At 57.9% G+C, this 16,253-nt stretch overlaps 1 protein-coding gene across 1 annotated transcript in view; it reads right to left on the bottom strand.

Annotated features, from left to right (window-relative positions):
- The window catches only part of TTC28 (tetratricopeptide repeat domain 28), a 654,492-nt gene that overhangs the window by 26,342 nt on the left and 611,897 nt on the right, over positions 1–16,253 (bottom strand). Inside the window, exon 15 of the mRNA XM_056820926.1 lies at positions 8,387–8,531. Within this exon, the coding sequence (XP_056676904.1) occupies positions 8,387–8,531 (145 nt within the window). The remainder of the gene's footprint in view (positions 1–8,386; positions 8,532–16,253) is intronic.

Here is a 16,253-nt window from a genome sequence, read left to right as displayed (position 1 = left end):
ATGGAGAAAATACTGCTTGGTGCAATCCACTGGTCAGCAGCCTGGGCTACTCCAGAGTTGGAGAGGAGCCGCCAGCCACCGAATGGGGATTCTGGACTCCTTGGCAAAGGAGAATTTTCCCTTGGCGGATACAGGCACCAGCCACAACTTGAACAAGATGGCAGTCCCCCCGGAGCCTGCTGATGGGACGCTGGCCTCCCCTGTTCAGCGGGACTTCATTGCAGGAAGCGTGAGGGCTCTCCCCTCCAGTGTCCCGGGGGAGAGAAGCTCCCTGGAGCCCAGACTCGTGCCCAGATCTGGGGGCTGCGATTCACGTGTGGATCGTGTGGGATGGGCAGATCCTGCATCTCCCACCTCACGCCCCCTCATGCAGGCCTTCCTGCCCCCCTCTGCGGCTGCTCGTCTTCCTCCGGAGCTCTCTGAGGCTTCCCCCAAAACCTCACCTTCTGCCTCGAGGGTGACGTGATGGAGAGGGCTATGGCTCTTGGATGCCTTCCATGCTGAGGAAATGGGGTCAAACATCCAGCTGACGGCAGAAAGAAAGGTGGTGGCTGGGTGGGACTCAGAGCCCGGATCAAGGGCAAGCGGGTGGCCCCCCAGGACAGAGTGCCGCCCCCAGAAGAGACACTGGGAGAGGGAGGAGAAAGTGAAGTCTGCCCCGGGGCCCCTCCTTGGCCCTGGCTTGGAAAGACAGCGGGAACCGCAGCGTCCCCAGCGGAGCCCGAATGCAGCATCGAGAACAACCCAAAGGGTTCTTGGGAAGCAGGACGCCTGGCAGGGACGCCCCGAGGGCAGGACAGAGCTCCGGAGAAAAGGGGGGGTCTCCCCGGGTCACGAGACTGGCCTACCGTCATCCAGCTGGCCACGATGGACTGGCCTTTGTCCCCAGAGCCTCGCTAAGTTGTCCTTCTCTGTCGCAGAGGAAGGGCAGGACGGGCTTGTCTCCTCTCAAGCCTGTTCTGGCCGCTGGCACCCCGGGCAGAGTCGGATGACGGCATTAGCTCTTCCACAGTACAAGTTCAGATGGGATAGGTGTAAAAATAGACTGGAACTCTGGACTTCAATCCCCACAAGCCCTTGCTCCACTTCCCCAAAATGCTTTGTAATCTCACGGAATTTTCAGGTGGGCGAGATCGAGAAGGGATTTAAGCTGACTGCAAAGGCTTTTGTGTCTCTTTTGGACTTCCGTTTTGAAGCAGACGCGGCTCTTTCCATAATGTAGGTGAGGTCTTGTCTAGGCCTCTCTGGCCTAGGTACGTGTTTCTTGTCCTGTATTTTCTTTAATCCTTAATCTCTAATAAACCTCTAAAAATTATAATACTCCTTGCAGAGAGCAACTAATTTCTACCTGTATCAGTTTCCCTAAATTTTAATCTTTACATAGGGTGGCCCTCCCTCTCTGGCCTCAGTTTACCCGAATGTAGAAGGGGGCTGGACTAGATGGTGCCCTTCCAAGGCTCCTTCAAGCTGCCTTGTATAGTGCCCCGTCTCTCACGCTCGGCGTGGTGGTCCCTCTTGGCTTGAACGTCCGTATTCTAAGCCGGGGCCGGCACTCTGGTGGCGGATTCTGGGTTCCACGAGAGGGTTGGACCCTCCCGGAGAGTTCAAAGCCTTTTCTAGCCAATCCCCCTTCATCTAAGTGGCTGAGGTGGGGAGGGGAGAGAACGGAATCTCCCGATGAGCTGGGAAACGGCCTCCAGACCACAGAGGCTGTGGCCGGCCTCTGCCCTGTTACTGGAGATGCGGCTGAGGCCGGCCTCTGCCCTGTTACTAGAGACGCGGCTGTGGTCTGAACACGTGCAGGGACAACAGCTGCCCATGTCTCTCCAGCGCTTGCGGCTCCTCCCTACTCCCGTCCTCGCGCCTCCTTTCAAATCCATCAAGGAGCCTCGCTATCACCCCGCCATGCCTTATGGAGGACACATGAGAACAGCAGCGACTCCCAAAGAAGGCGAGGCAGTTCACGGGTCTGAGGGTCCCCCCAGAGCCCCGGCATAGAGCAGGTGTCTGCCCACATGGACTCTGTCTGGAGGAGAGAGCTGAGGGGAAAAGCAACTAACGTTTCTAGAGGAACAGGCTGGAAGCCATTCCCCCAATTTTATTGGCATCATGGCATCAAGATTCCAGGGGATAGAGAGCTAGGCCTGGACATGAGAGGTTCTGGGTTCAAATCTGGCCTCAGACCAGGGTGACCCTGGACAAGTCACTTCACCCCCATTGCCTCGCCCTTACTGCTCTTCTGCCCTGGAACCAATACATAATATTAAGTCTATGTCAGAAGGAAGGGGTTAAAAAGGGTTTTTTAAAAGTGAGTTAACAAGGTCTTAAAAAACTTGAAATTCTAGAGTTTCATGAATTGAAACCTTAGGTAAGATGGGAGGCTGGCGTGTCTGCTCACAGCTATTGCCCTCGGTGGGAGAACTCTGCTGGGCTGCTCTAGAATCTTTGTTTCTGGGCTGTAAATACCGGGAATTAACTAGGCCAGGAGTGAAATGAAATCAAGGCCGGGGGAAGCTCAATGGCACAGCAGACAGAGTGCCAGGCCTGAAGGCAGGAGGGCATGGATTCAAATCCGACTTTGGACACTTCCTAGCTATGTAACCCTGAGCAAGCCACCTGACTCTGCCTAGCCCTTGCCATTCTTTTGTTTTACAATTGGGATAATAATATCTCTATAGATATTATATCTATATATAGAAGGGATGAGTGGAGGAAGAGGGAAGGAAGGAAAGAAGGAAGGAAGGGAGGGAGGGAGGGAGAAAGGAAGGGAGAGAGGGAGGGAAAGAAGGAAGGGAGGAAGGGAGGGAGGGAAAGAAGGAAGGGAGGAAGGAAGGAAGGAAGGAAAAAAGGAAGGGAGGGAGGAAGGGAGGGAAGGAGGGAGGGAGAAAGGGAGAGAGGGAGGGAAAGAGGAAGGGAGGGAGAAAGGGAGGGAGGGAGGGAAAGAAGGAAGGGAGGAAGGAAGGAAGGGAGGGAGGGAGGGAGGAAGGAAGGAAGAGAGGGAGGGAGGAAGGAAGGAAGGAAGGAAGGAAGGAAAAAAGGAAGGGAGGGAGGAAGGAAGGAAGAGAGGGAGGAAGGAAGGAAGGAAGGAAGGAAGGAAGGAAGGAAGGAAGGAAGGAGGGAGGGAGAGAGGGAGGGAAAGAAGGAAGGGAGGAAGGGAGGAATGAATGAATGAAGGAAGGAAGGAAGGAAGGAAGGAAGGAAGGAAAGAAGGAAAAAAGGAAGGGAGGGAGGAAGGGAGGGAAGGAGGGAGGGAGAAAGAGAGAGAGGGAGGGAAAGGAGGAAGGGGGGGAGAAAGGGAGGGAGGGAAAGAAGGAAGGGAGGAAGGAAGGAAGGAAGGAAGGAAGGAAGGAAGGAAGGAAGGAAGGAAGGAAGGGAGGGAGGGAGGGAGGAAGGAAGAGAGGAAGGAAGGAAGGAAGGAAGGAAGGAAGGAAGGAAGGGAGGGAGGGAGGGAGGAAGGAAGAGAGGAAGGAAGGAAGGAAGGAAGGAAGGAAGGAAGGAAGGAAGGAAGGAAGGAAGGAAGGAAGGAAGGAAGGAAGGAAGGAAGGAAGGAAGGAAGGAAGGAAGGAAGGAAGGAGGGAGGGAGGGAGGGAGGGAGGGAGGAAGGTAAGTATTCATTGAGTTAGGGGCTCAAATCCCATCTCTGACTCTACCTACCTGGATGACCATGCAGAGAGAAGTCATCCACTTCCCTGGGACTCAGCTCTGTCATGCTATATCTGGGGAAGAATAGACTTAATGGCCTCTAGATGGACCCACAAGACGTCCCTGTAATCCTGGGGCATCTTCCGGAAGTGCAGGATTCCCCCGTGGGGAGAGCTCTGGGGTGCGCGCTGGTCCTCTGCTCCTGGTGTGTTCCGTAGCCCCCAAGCACAAGGGCACCGGCCTCTAAGCACCTGCCTGTTGCCTTTGAGGTGTTCGCATTTGCTCTTTGGGCCCTGAAGGGATTCCCAAGGATGGGTGACGGTCCCATCTTGCTCCAGAGAAGCAGACAGGCCGCCTTTGTCTGGACAGCAAAGGACAGGACAAAGTCGCGGTTCAGGGCAGAAGCCACAGCAGTCGATTCCCTTGAAGCAAAACTTCAATGGAAGAGTGGCCCGAGGATGCTGAACGTCAGCCCGTCCGTCTGCTCCTCCCATCATCCCTCAGCAGCCAAGACAAGGCTGGGCAGCCACAATTGTTCAGAGAATTAGAAGCCCTCAAGGAAGGGGCTAATCGCCCAGGCAGAATCCGGACTGAAATCCCAGAAGAGAGGCCTGGCTCTGGCCTGGAAGCCTGCAGGGAGTGAGCTGCTCAGTGAGGCGGGGCTGTGCTGCCCTCTCGTGGCTACCCTCTCACTGGCCGCTGCCTCCAGGAATCTCCTGCACCCAGGATGACTTCAGCCTCCCAGAGCCCCACAATCCGCCCTGTTCATCCTTGGGATGAGGGGGGGAGACCCAGAAAGGGCAAAGGTCACCCTTAGGGCCAGGGGAGGCTCAGTGCTCTGAAACTGGCTCATTTTCATGGAATGGGGCGAAAATGACAAGTGCCCCGAGTGCCTGGCTCTGCTCCCCGAGGCTGGACCCCAGGGAGGCTCCAGAGGGTAGCGCTGAGGGCTCCCCCAGGGGGCTCAGAGCACCGCCTCCTCTCGGCAGGCAGCACCTAAACCCCACTGACCTTTGGGGCGAGAAATGGCCGGCCTGCCCCCTTCTTTTATCGAAGGGAAAGGGGGCCGATGAGAGAGGCTACCAGGGAGCCAGGCTCATTTCCCCCCATCTTACTAAGGGGCCGGGGGTCTCGGTCGGCCGGCCCGGGCTTGGCAGCTGGCCGTGCGAGGTCCTGCCCCGATCTGCATGACTGACTCAGTCCGGCCGGCCCCTCTCGCCAGGCTGTGCAATGGGGTCAGGATCTGATTGGCAGCAGAACGTGCCTGGCTCTCGTCTGTCCTTCGCTGTCTCCTGGGGTGCCTGCGACGTGGGGGGTCACGAAGGACTTGGGGTGCCCAAACACACAACGGTATGCCAAACGGGGCCCACAAGCACGCACGGCCCCAGCACGCTGTGGTCCGGGAGCGCGGCGGCTCTCGTCCGCCTCACGGCTCGCCCCTGACAGCGAGCCTCCTCCCAGGACGAAGCCCGCTCCCACGACCGCCCTGCACCTGTGGGGGCAGCCCGCTCTGAGGGAGGAGTGGCCACTTCCTGGAGGCCCGGGGGAAGGTCTGCAGGGAGACCCAACACTCCTCTCCTAACATTGTCCTTATTGTCTCAAATAGCCACTCGGGCCCAGCACGCCGGACACGCTGAGCATTGGAGGCCGGGCCTTGGCAGAGCGGCCTGCTCCGGGCCCGGACCGGCCCCTCGTTGCCGACCGTCTCCGTGGAGGCCTGGGTTCTACCAAGAGCAGATGGCGGGCCGTGACTTCCTCCTCCTCTAGCTTAAAACGGTATCATTCGGGGCATGTGCGTGGCTCAGTGGATGGAGAGCCAGCCCGGAGAGTGGTCCAGGGTGAAAGTCTGAGCTTAGATACCTCTTAGCGGTGTGACCCTGGGCAAGTCACTTCCTCCCCATTGCTTAGCTCTAGCCATTCTTCTGCCACGGCACCAATACACAGCATCGATCCCAACAGGCAGGTGAATGGTACAAGAACGCTAGGTTCCACGATCTCCTCAGTTCCTGTTCTCGTTGCCATTTCAATGCTCCATGATTTGGGTCACCAGAATCGTGGCCGTCCTCGCCAGTCGTGCCAAGCTGTTGGACCTCGCTTCGGCCCCTTGGGCTGCTGACCAGCCAACAGCACCCTGACCCAAAAGGGACCCTCGCTGGCCGTCATTCTTCCCCCGCCACGGAAAAGGGGCAGAGATGCCGCTGCTGCTTCTCCGTCTCCCGCGGGGCCAAGTTAGCTGCAACAAGAGCGCTTCGGGGGAATCGCTGCAGAGCAGACGGGGTACGAGGCCTGGGGACGGCGAGGTCCCTGGGGCAGGACCCTCTCTGGGGCTCACCCTCAGGGGAGCAGGAGGGAGCGGAGAGGGCCAGGAGAGCCATCATTCAGGGAAGCTGTTGGCGATGCTGGATGGCAATAAAGACAACTTGAGAAAGCCTCTCCGGTTCTGATTTCTCTCTCTCGAGGCCGTGGGGAGCATCAGTCGGGATAAGCCTGCCTTTACCTGGAGAGCTTCTGCCGGCCTGGACACCTCCTTATAGAGAGAGCCCTGACGGGAATGATAGTGAGCAGGCGAGGCACTGGGGCCATCAAGGAAGCGTGTTTGTCCTCTCCAGAGAGGAGAGAAGGGAAGTTGGGGGAGCCTGTTTCTGGGAATTGGAAGGACTTACAGGCTAGAGGGCAGAATGAAGAGTGGCCCAGGGCTCAGGATATGGGGCCGCTAAGGCTTTGCAGGGAACCCACTGGGTGACTTTGGGCAAATGGATCCCCCTTTAAGCCCTCATTTCCATAGAATCAGTCCTGAGAGCTAGTGGGGACCTTCAAAGCCATCCAGTCCAACCCAATCCCCTGCGGCCTGGAGAGAAGAGAGCACCTAAGGAGCACGCGCAGGACTTGAACGGGAGTTCTGACTTCGGGTTCAATGTCCTTGTTTTTCCCTTCCACCTCAGCTCTAAGACAAGAGGCTGGCTCCTTAAGGTCCATTCCTGCTCTAACTCCGCATGCTTTATGATTCCAAAAGAGCACACAGTGAACCAATTAATGGTTGAATGTAGGGAGAAAAAGAATGGAGTCTTGAAGAGACCTGGGGAACATGGGAGGATTCTCGCCATCCCCCCTGACTCGGGAGGAGGGGCCTCCTGTGGGGCCACTTGGAAGTCTGAAAGTGGGGAAGCTCTCCCCTGGGGAGATCAAACACAGCATTCAGGCAGACGAGTCCTTCCCCCCTCCAGGGAGCTGCTCACCTTCCAGCCTCAACTACAAAAAGGTTTTGGAGAGGCACCACATCTTGATTTACCAAGACCCACAGGCCCCTCCCTGGGCATCCCGACCTCGAGAGAATGCCAGGACTCTGCCAGAGAGCCCGTTGCCAGGCCCAAGACGGGGCCCCACAGATGAAAGGGCTCCTCCACCAGGGCAGAGAGAATGTGGGCCCCCTACTCTGAGACTCCTGGCCACCGGGGAGCACAGAAGAGATGGGTCTGGGGAGATTCTGGAGGCGCTCTCTCTGTCTCTCTGTCTCTTTGTCTCTGTCTCTGTCTCTCCCTCCTTCTCTCTCTCTCTCTCTCTCTCTCTCTCTCTCTCTCTCTCTCTCTCTCTGTCTCTCTCTCTCTCTCTCTCTCTCTCTCTCCCTCCCTTTCTCTCTCTCTCTCTCACTCTCTCTCTCTCTCTCTCTCTCTCTCTCTCTCTCTCTCTCTCTCTCTCTCTCACTCTCTCTCTTTCTCTCTCTGCCTCTGTCTCTCTCCCCCCCTCTGTCTGTTTCTCTCTCTCTCTCTCCCTCCCTTTCTCTCTCTCTCTCTCTCCCTCTCTCTCTCTCCCCCGTCTGTCTCTCTCTCTGTCTCTCTCTGTGTCTCTCTGCCTCTGTCTCTCTCTGTCTCTCTCCCCTCTGCCTGTTTCTGTCTCTCTTTCTCTCTCTCTCTCTCTCTCTCTCTCTCTCTCTCTCTCTCTCTCACTCCCTCTCTCTCTCTCCCCTGTCTGTCTCTCTCTCTGTCTCTCTCTCTGTGTTTCTCTGCCTCTGTCTCTCTCTGTCTCTCTCTCTGTGTTTCTCTGCCTCTGTCTCTCTCTGTCTCTCTCCCCTCTGTCTGTTTCTGTCTCTCTTTCTCTTTCTGTTTCTCTCTCTCCCTCCCCCTCTCTCCCCCCTGTCTGTCTCTCTTTCTGTTTCTCTCTGTCTCTGTCTCTTTCTCTCTCAATCTCTCTCTCCCCCCCACCCTGTCTCTCTGTCTTTTCTGTCTGTCTGTCTTACATGCGCGCGCACACACACACACACACACACACACAGAAGCAGGAAGGCTTCAGTTTCTCCTGAAACCCTCCACAGCACAGCTTAAGCTCATTTTTAGGCCAATGTTACTGGGAATGACCATTCCCAAGGCCTGTGGCTCTCTCAAGGATGGACAGAACAGGAAGAGCAAAGATGCCTCGTGGAATGTCATCGTCCTCATCTTTAGGGTTTTCCAGTGACCACCAAACTGCTAGGCAGGAATGGTTACATGCAACAGCTTCTCGATCCTGGGCCCAAGCCTCCACATATTGATATTAGCTAGAGAGTAGAAGAACAGGGACAGGGAAGAGAGGAGAGAGGAGGGGAGGAAGAGAGAACGACAGGAAGGAGGGAGAGAGACAGACAGGCAGAGGATGGTGGAGTCGGGGGGGGGGGGGGTGGCTGTACTGTGGCAATCTTTGGTTTTCTTTTCTCAGGTTGCCAGGCCTGCCTCTGTGAGCTGGCAGGAGTCTGAGCGGAGCAGCCACTTACCCCTTCCATGGGTGCTATGAGCAGGTCGTAGAGGGCGCGGAGCGGGGGCTTGGCGAGGGAGCTGGGTCTTCGGGGAAGAGAGGAGGTTCCATCCTTGATAGGCGACACGGTGTTACTGAACAAGCTCGTCATGCTGTGGCAGCTCCTGCAGAGAGAAGGAAGGGATTATGGGGGAAATCGTGGTGCGCCCACGGGAGGGCGGCGGGAAGCAAGGGCCACGGCTGGGCCGGGCCAGGCGGGCCCGGTGCCCTGGCGACAGCGGCCGGCCCTTGAGGGAGCCGGTGGCCAGGGCTGCCTGGGCCGGTTTCCGGTTTGCTCTCCTCGAAGGTGATCTTCACAGCCGGGCGCACACTGACAGAACCGCGGGGTAAAGCGGCTGCAGACGACAGCTGACATTTCTATGGAGTTTTTCTACATAATCAACCGTCCCAAAGTGCTGTTCAGAGGACTTAATGACATCTCTGCGTGGCAGGACTGTGCACGGACATACGTGAGGGCCATTCAGAACCAGCGTGCTTGTTGGGTGCTGGGAGGGGAAGGAAGGGGGGCACGCAGAGGCATCTGAGGACGAACATCATGAGGAAGGAGGAGGAGGGGGAGGGGGAGGAGGGGGAGGGGGGGAGGGGGAGGGGGGGAAGGAGGAGGGGAAGGTGGAGGGGAGCAGGGGGAGGGGGAGGAGGGGGGGGGACTCTGCGCCTGGAAGAGTGCGCTCACCTGCAGAGCCAGCCAGGAGGCAGGGAAAGGGCTGCCGCCCCTGCCTCTTCAGCCTGGCCTGGGCGGGGGACTCTGCACCCAAGCCTCCAAGCCCGGCACCCAGCCGCCATTTCAGCGCCTTGACAGGGGTGATTCTGGTGCCCGGAATGCGCTTCCTCCTGGGCTCTGCCTCTGGCCAGGGGTGACGCCACGCCAGGTGCTCAAAGGCCCCAGCACAGGGGAGCTGGGCCAGCTCGGGCAGGGTCGGCGGAGCCAGGGTTGGGGGTGCTTCAGGGGGAAGGCCCAGAGTCCAGAGTCTGCCTTGTGTGCAGGAGGCCACCGAGGGCCTGGGAGGGAGTCGCGCTCACCGACACTGGAAAGGCGGCAGGAGACCAGCGGGGGAAGGACTTCGTGCCGAGCCGAGGGCTTGGGGTTGAGCCTGGAGGGTCCTGAGTAGGGAGGTGAGTGGCGCCGCCACCTCCCAGGGGCTGCCCGATGTCCCAGCCTCTCTTGGCACTGCCCCAGGGCATGCTGGGAGTCCAGGGAGCCCGGCCTGCTAAAAGGCACAAGAGGGCCGCAGGCCGTCCATCGACAAAGATGTTTCACTCGTTCTGCGGCAGCTCCGGGGAGGGGGACAGAGAAGCCTCGTCTCCGTCTCCCCTCAGGCTTTCTGGGACCTCTGCGAGGGGGGCGGCACCTCAGTTCTGGTAGCTTTCTAGAAACACCCGCGTGGGGACGTCTGGCCGTGCGAGACCATCTCCTGTGTCCCCCCAAGGCCTTTGACGGCACCAAGGCTGAACCTGGCTTCTGGAATTGTGTCAAAGAAGGGAAATCTAGACGCACTATTTTAAGCCCGAAGCCAAGCCAGGTGAAGTCCTTCTAGCCCCAAGTATGTGAGTGAGTCTTCGTTGTTAAGCCCTTCCTTTCCATTTTAGAAGGAATACTGTGTATCAGTTCCGAGGCAGAAGAGCAGTCAGGGCTGGCAGTGAGGGTTAGGTGACTTGTCCAGGGTCACATAGCTGGGAAGCCTCTGGGCCAGATCGAACCTCCACAGCATCAGAAGACCCAGAATGAACCGGGAGCCTAACTGACTGAGCTGCGGGGGCTTGTAACATGTATTTTGTCTGTATCCTCTCATGCCCAAGCGGACTGCCCCCATTGGCCTTTTGTCCAGGTGCCCAGCCATCCCTGGTTTTGCTCAGAGTACTGTCATTTATAAGCTGGCGATGCTTCCGTGATCCATGGGGGAGACGCGTCTCCCAAAGGATCGGGGGGGGTGTGATTTGAATCTGTTGCCCTAAAAACCTAGGATCCCAGCACGACTCGCTTCCTGTCATTAGGCGCCGACGCAGACAGGCCACCAATGGGGCGGCTCCATCCCTGGCTGTGGCCTTGGTGGAGCCAACTGGACGCTTGAGCAGGGAGGCCCTTCCGTGGCGTGGCTGTCGGGCCGGGTAATGAGCTGCCTAAGAGCGTCCCTGACGTCTGGGACCTTCCTTTAACCTTCAGGGGAGGGCGAGAGCTACTGAAGGGACAGATCCCCGGGCTGGGGCCGCGCATTTGGGCTCCGCACCTGTCTCTAGCACGTCTGGCCTGCGGTTCTCCCTTCTGCGAGGTGCCGAAGACGAGCCCAGACGCCCTGCAAGGACCCTCCTTCCCCGACAAAAGGAGGGCTCAGAAAGAAGGCCGTCTCGCTGCCTCAGTCAGTGGAGCACCAAAGTGTGTGCTTAGACCTCGGTTTACCACCAGAAATGGTGTTTCGGCACGAACACCCTTGGTGAGCTTCACCTTTGTGTCGAAGGCCTGGCGAGGCCCGGAACCCTCCTGCTTTCAGGGACTCTGCGCTGGCCACGAGGCCAGGGGCTCCCAGGAGCGGCCGGCGAGGGCTGGGCTTCACGATGCCCTCCTTGCTTCCCACCGTCGTCTGCGGGGCACAGAGGGCTGCTTTTCTGGAGCCCGGCCGAGCCAGGAGGTGGGTGTCCCCGTGGGCAGCCCGGTGTGCTCTCTTCCATTTCCCTGGTGCCTCCGCTCTGCTGGCTGTAAAATGGGGACACAAACGACCCTTCTCTTTCACGGAATTCCTCCCCATGTGTTGGGAAATGAAACGCGACGATGCTGCCCGGGGCTCCTTGGGGATGGAAAGGGGATGGACGGTGAGAAGGAGCTGTGACGCTGCCCTGGTCCGCTCCAGCGTCTACTGTGTCCTGGCTGGCATCCACGGGCCCTGATGCCCAACCCCAGGCTTCCCGCTCTGCATCCCAGGGCTTGAGGCCGAGCAAGGCTTCTCTTGGGACCACGGAGGGGGCGATCCCAAGAGCGTGGGCTCCGAATCGGCCGCCCCGTTACTGGGGCCTTGGGCAAACGGCTTCCCCCCAATAATGTGGCATCAGCGGCGATCATGCTGCTGCCCACTGTGGGCGCGGCTGCTTGTTATTGTGGTGCTGATGACTTTGATCGTCATCACTTTTGCTATGTTGTCGATAAGCTGCCCCGAGCAGCCTGGGGGCACAGCGGCACAATGGCGGCTCCGGCTGGGCTCCTGAACCCAGGATGTCTCCCTTCGGTGACGGCCAGCACCACGCTGGGCCCCATTTCTGCTCCAAGGGCAGCCCAGACACTTGCTTCCCTGCCCATTCCCAGCAGATGGCACTCGAGAGTTGCTTTTGCACATGAGCTGGACCATTTCGGGCTGTGAACTTGGTCCGGCTCCCCGCTCTCCTCATTCACTCATCCCTCCACGGACACCATCTCCGGGGGCTGGGCCCCAAGGTCCACGGCCCCGAGCCTGCGCCCCGCCAGCCCCCCCAAGGAGGAGGGGCTGCGGCACAGGTCCCGACGAGGGAGGGGGATGCCCACCGAGTCCCAGAGGCCAGAGGGGGGAGTCGCCTTTTCCTTCACATGAAGGGGCTCGATGACACGGTCTCCAGCTCTAAAACAACATGGTTCTTTCCATTTCCTCTTGATCGCAATAGACTCAAATAGAATATTTCTGTTCGCTTTTCTAGACGCTCATTGTGGGAGAGCCACGAGCATCCACGGGCCACAGCTCCCCCAGTGCCACACCCTTCCTGGGGCCATCATCCTCTCTGAGGCCCCAGCTTAGCTCCACAGGTCTGTCCTGGTGGAAGCATGCATGCTGCTGCCAGGCTTGGCAAAGCCATCAATGACTCCCAATCCCAGCCATGCTCGAGCCTGGGACCAGCTGTAGGGGTTTGCGGGTCCCCATCGTAGCCAGCTCCATGCAACAGACACAGCCCCTACCTGCTCCTCCAGGGAGAGGAAGGGGCTCCTCAGACCTGGAAGGGAAGGGCAAGGGTAGCCTGTAAGGTGACTTTCTGTGCTTCCGCCTCCCAAAGTGCTAGCCGGCCTCCGGGTCTGGATGGCCTGTACCCCCAAACCCTGCCTCGGCTGCTAGTACGCTCTTGCCTATTGCCTGCGAGGCTGGGTTTTCTTTGAGGCCACCATCTTGGACTCGTCTTGCCTGCTTCTCTCTCTGGGGCTGGAGGCCTTGGTCAGGGGCTCCTGGGCGATCCTGTTGCCACTGTGGCGAGCTGGCCTCAGCCCGGCACCTAGTCAGGTGCCTGAGAATGCATTGGAGAGGCAGCCGCACCGAAGCCCCACGGCACAGAAGGCAGCTGGGGGCCCACGAGGAGTAGCATCCCTCCTGCCAGCCTGTACGCTTCCCTTAAATTACAGCACCGAGTCTGACAAGGTTCTGTATCTGGAATCCTGGCTGTCAAAATCTCGCTGAGGAGCCGCTCCAGCTCCAGCCTCATTAGCATGGCTTCCCAGAGAAGGCGCCGCCATAAGGCCCCTCGGATGGCACCATCCCTCCCCGGGGTGTGTGTGTGTGGGGGGGGGGACAAGTGCAAAGGGAGCACTCAGGCTCTCCTTTAGGAGCCACCATGTAGATGATAGACACCTGAATCATTATTTATTTCTCTAAAAAGGAGAGAAATCCCATAGTCTGGAGGTGCAGCAGCTCCATTAAAGGTGTGACTGGCTTTTCTCCGCTGTCTGTCACGTCTTCCTCCTCACATGCTAATCAATTCCCTCAGCCTTCTGGGAAACCTGTTTTCTCACCTTTTCAGGATCTCTTTATCATTCATTCATACTTTCCAGGGGACCAGCCTCCCCGGCTCCTTGTCAGCTCCAAGACCTCGAGTCGCAGAGGCAGGTGCTGGCTGGGGACTCTGGGCTCTCTCTCCTTCCCAGGCCTGGCTGTGGTTTTCCAGGACACACAGATGGACAGTGTGTGGCTGGAGGCAGACTAGTATTTATACTTCTATGCTGTTATTTGGCTACGCTGAGCCTCAGCTTCCTCAACTCTCAGGCAAGGGAGCTTGGCTAGATGATCTCGAAGGATACGCCTAATGCAAACTTCTCATAAATCTAAGTCAGGATGTGAAGAGCATGATGGGAGAGAGAGACACACACACACACACACAGACACACAGAGAGATACAAAGAGACAGAGAGTCAGACAGACAGACAGACAAACCCAGACAGAAGGAGACAGAGAGGGAAGATGAGAGGAAGAGAGGGAGGTAGGAGAGAGGAAAGTGGAAGGGGGACTGGGTTTCTCAGGGAAAAAATATGGGTTGGAATCAAGGTTTTGCCACTTGCCATTTGTATGACCTCAGGACAAGTCCCTTCGCTGCTCTGGGACTCAGTTTCTCCATCTGTTAAAGTAAGGGGTTGGCCAAGATGACCTCTCTTCTCTCTCTACCTCTCTTCAATGCCAGAATTCCAGGCACAGGACAGCTCTGCAGGCAGGACCAAGAGATAACCACTAGAGGGCCCCGAGCCTCAGCCTTCCTCATCCACCTGTGTGGAATTGCTACCCATTCAGCTCTTGGAAGCAAGTGAGCCACAGTCCTGTTCCTGTGCCAGCTCCACACCATTTGCACAAGGACCTCTAAAGGAGAGGAAGAATCGAACGGGACTTTCTCCCAGCAAGGAGAACGTAACGCCAGCATTGCTGGAGGAGTGCAGGAGAGAATGCCATCCTGGTTCCTATTCCCGGGCCCCTCTTTTGGTGCTTCTTTTCCTCAGGTCTAAAAACCAGACTAGCTGAGTGAGGAAAGCACGGGATTTGGAGTTAGAAAACACTGCTTCGAATCTGGCTCTGCTCTCGCCTGGCTGTGTGGCCTCCATCTGTCCCTCCCCTTCTCTGGGCCTCTGTTTCCTCATCTGTCAGACGAGGGAGATGGATGTAATGGTGTCAAGGATCAGCCCCAACCCTTGACCCTAGCACCCTGTGATGCGGGGGCCTGCTAGCTCCGTCCAGCTGAGAAGTCCTATGGCTGAGCAACCTCCAAATGGCCGGGTCTGTTGGGGTTGCTGCTGCTTTTTCCATTTCTAGATCTCCTCCTCTTTGGACCTGTGCAGTGCTGGGATGCTCTAATATCCCTCCTGGTGCCTTGGATATATATTCTGCACCGGCCGAGGAGCTGGCTGACTTTCTGATTTAAACAGGTGTCAGCTCCTGCCAGGTTTTAAGACATCAACAGAAAAATAAATTGGCAAAATCCATTCTATTCTCCTAGTCAGAGGAGCCTTTCTGCTCCATTTTTCTTATAGACTGCTGGCATAAGGAAAGAATCTTCCTTCCCCCTGAAGCCTCAGACAGTGTGTTTGAGCCCCTGGGAATGATGCTGTCAGATGCCACATGTTAACCACTTCCCCCAGTAAATTACAGCTGGTTCCTGCCCGCTCCGCTCCCTAATTGCAGAGTGGCTCTGGGTCCGAGCGGCCGGGGACTCCTCCACGAAGGGCAGGTCTGCGCCATGACCCCTCTTCCGCACTGGCTGGGCTCGACTCCAGCTTTTCCAGGAGAGAAAAAGCATCCAACGCTGGCCTGGAACCAGTCCCTGTTTCTCCTTTGTCTTAGGGCCTCCATGTCCTCCCACTGTGCCCGCCGGCACCGAATGCTGCTCGGAGGCCCAGTGACGGCGGTGTGCTCTGTGGGAACCTCTACAGTGTGCCATTATCTGCCCACGCTGGTATCCATCCTGTTCAGTATAATTAGCTCTTCCCTTTATGATAAAAACGGAAGATTATGCCAAGGAGCATTTAGTGACGGTGCCCTGTGAGTCTAGGCCCGCACAGACTAGGTCATCAGAGTGCTCATGAGCTCATGCACGCGCCCAGCCAAGGGGATGCTCTTGTCGCCCTTTTTCTTGGGAAGAAACCCAACCAGAGGATGTGCTGGTGGGCAGACGGCCTGTGTCCATCGGCCTAGAGGGATTGTGGTCAGTTGGAAATCAAGGGCCTATGGGGACGGTGAGCCGAGAAAGAGGGACCAAAGAGTCCCTTGAGGCCCTTCCCGGGACGGTCCACTCAGCAATGAGTCTGCAATCAGTCCAGTCACGCCATGGGTCAAATGTGCCCTGAGGTTCAGGGCTGGCACTTGACCTCCCTTTTACCGTCACCCCAAAATGAGCATCTGGGCCTTGTGGCCTGGTGGGAAGCGCGCCAGCTATGGCCCCAGGCTGGGACCCTTGTGTGGCCCTTGCATGACGCGTGTGTAGCCTCTTGCTTGACGAGTGGTCCACAGGCGCAGTGTTTTGCTCATGGAATGGGCCTAGGGCTGTAGGAGGGCGAATCAGGGAAGGGGAAGGATTCCACTGCCTTTTCCCAGGGGGCACAGAGCGGTCACCAGGCTGGGACAGGCATCGGCAGAGTGAGAGCCCACATCCGCGGTGGCGAGACTCCAGCCTGGCTCTGGGCAGCGTGCGGGGGCAGGATTAGGGGGTCCTCCCATCCATGGGGATAGTCCGGACCTGGAGCTTGTGTGGGTGCACACGTTCCCACTCACCTGTTAGGCTGCGAGCCTCTCGTACCTGCCATTCTGCAGCAGGCAGGAGGCTTTCTGCCCATTCTTCCTTGCCTTTCCTTTCCGGGTTCAGTGCCCCCATTCGAGTAAGCCCAGGTGGAGCTTTGCCCCCCCCCCATTGGCGGGGCTCTCATGGTGCAGTTAGTAGGGCAGGACTCCCCAGGCAGCTTCATGGGGCTCCAGGGGTCGGGGCTGCTGAAAAGGCACTCAGAGGCATCCTGGCTGTGCGTGCTATTGAGTGCCAGTTTGCCCCGGGCACCAAGGCTACGAGTGTCCGCCTCAGAAAAGGGAGTGGAGACAAAACCGATCTGAGGAGATGCCTCCTGCCCAGGTTGG

This window comes from Monodelphis domestica, chromosome 3, assembly GCF_027887165.1.
Source record: "Monodelphis domestica isolate mMonDom1 chromosome 3, mMonDom1.pri, whole genome shotgun sequence".
In the NCBI taxonomy this organism is placed as follows: Eukaryota; Metazoa; Chordata; class Mammalia; order Didelphimorphia; family Didelphidae; genus Monodelphis; species Monodelphis domestica.
The sequence above is the reverse complement of the archived record's forward strand: the minus strand, read 5'-3'. Positions and strand labels throughout refer to the sequence as shown.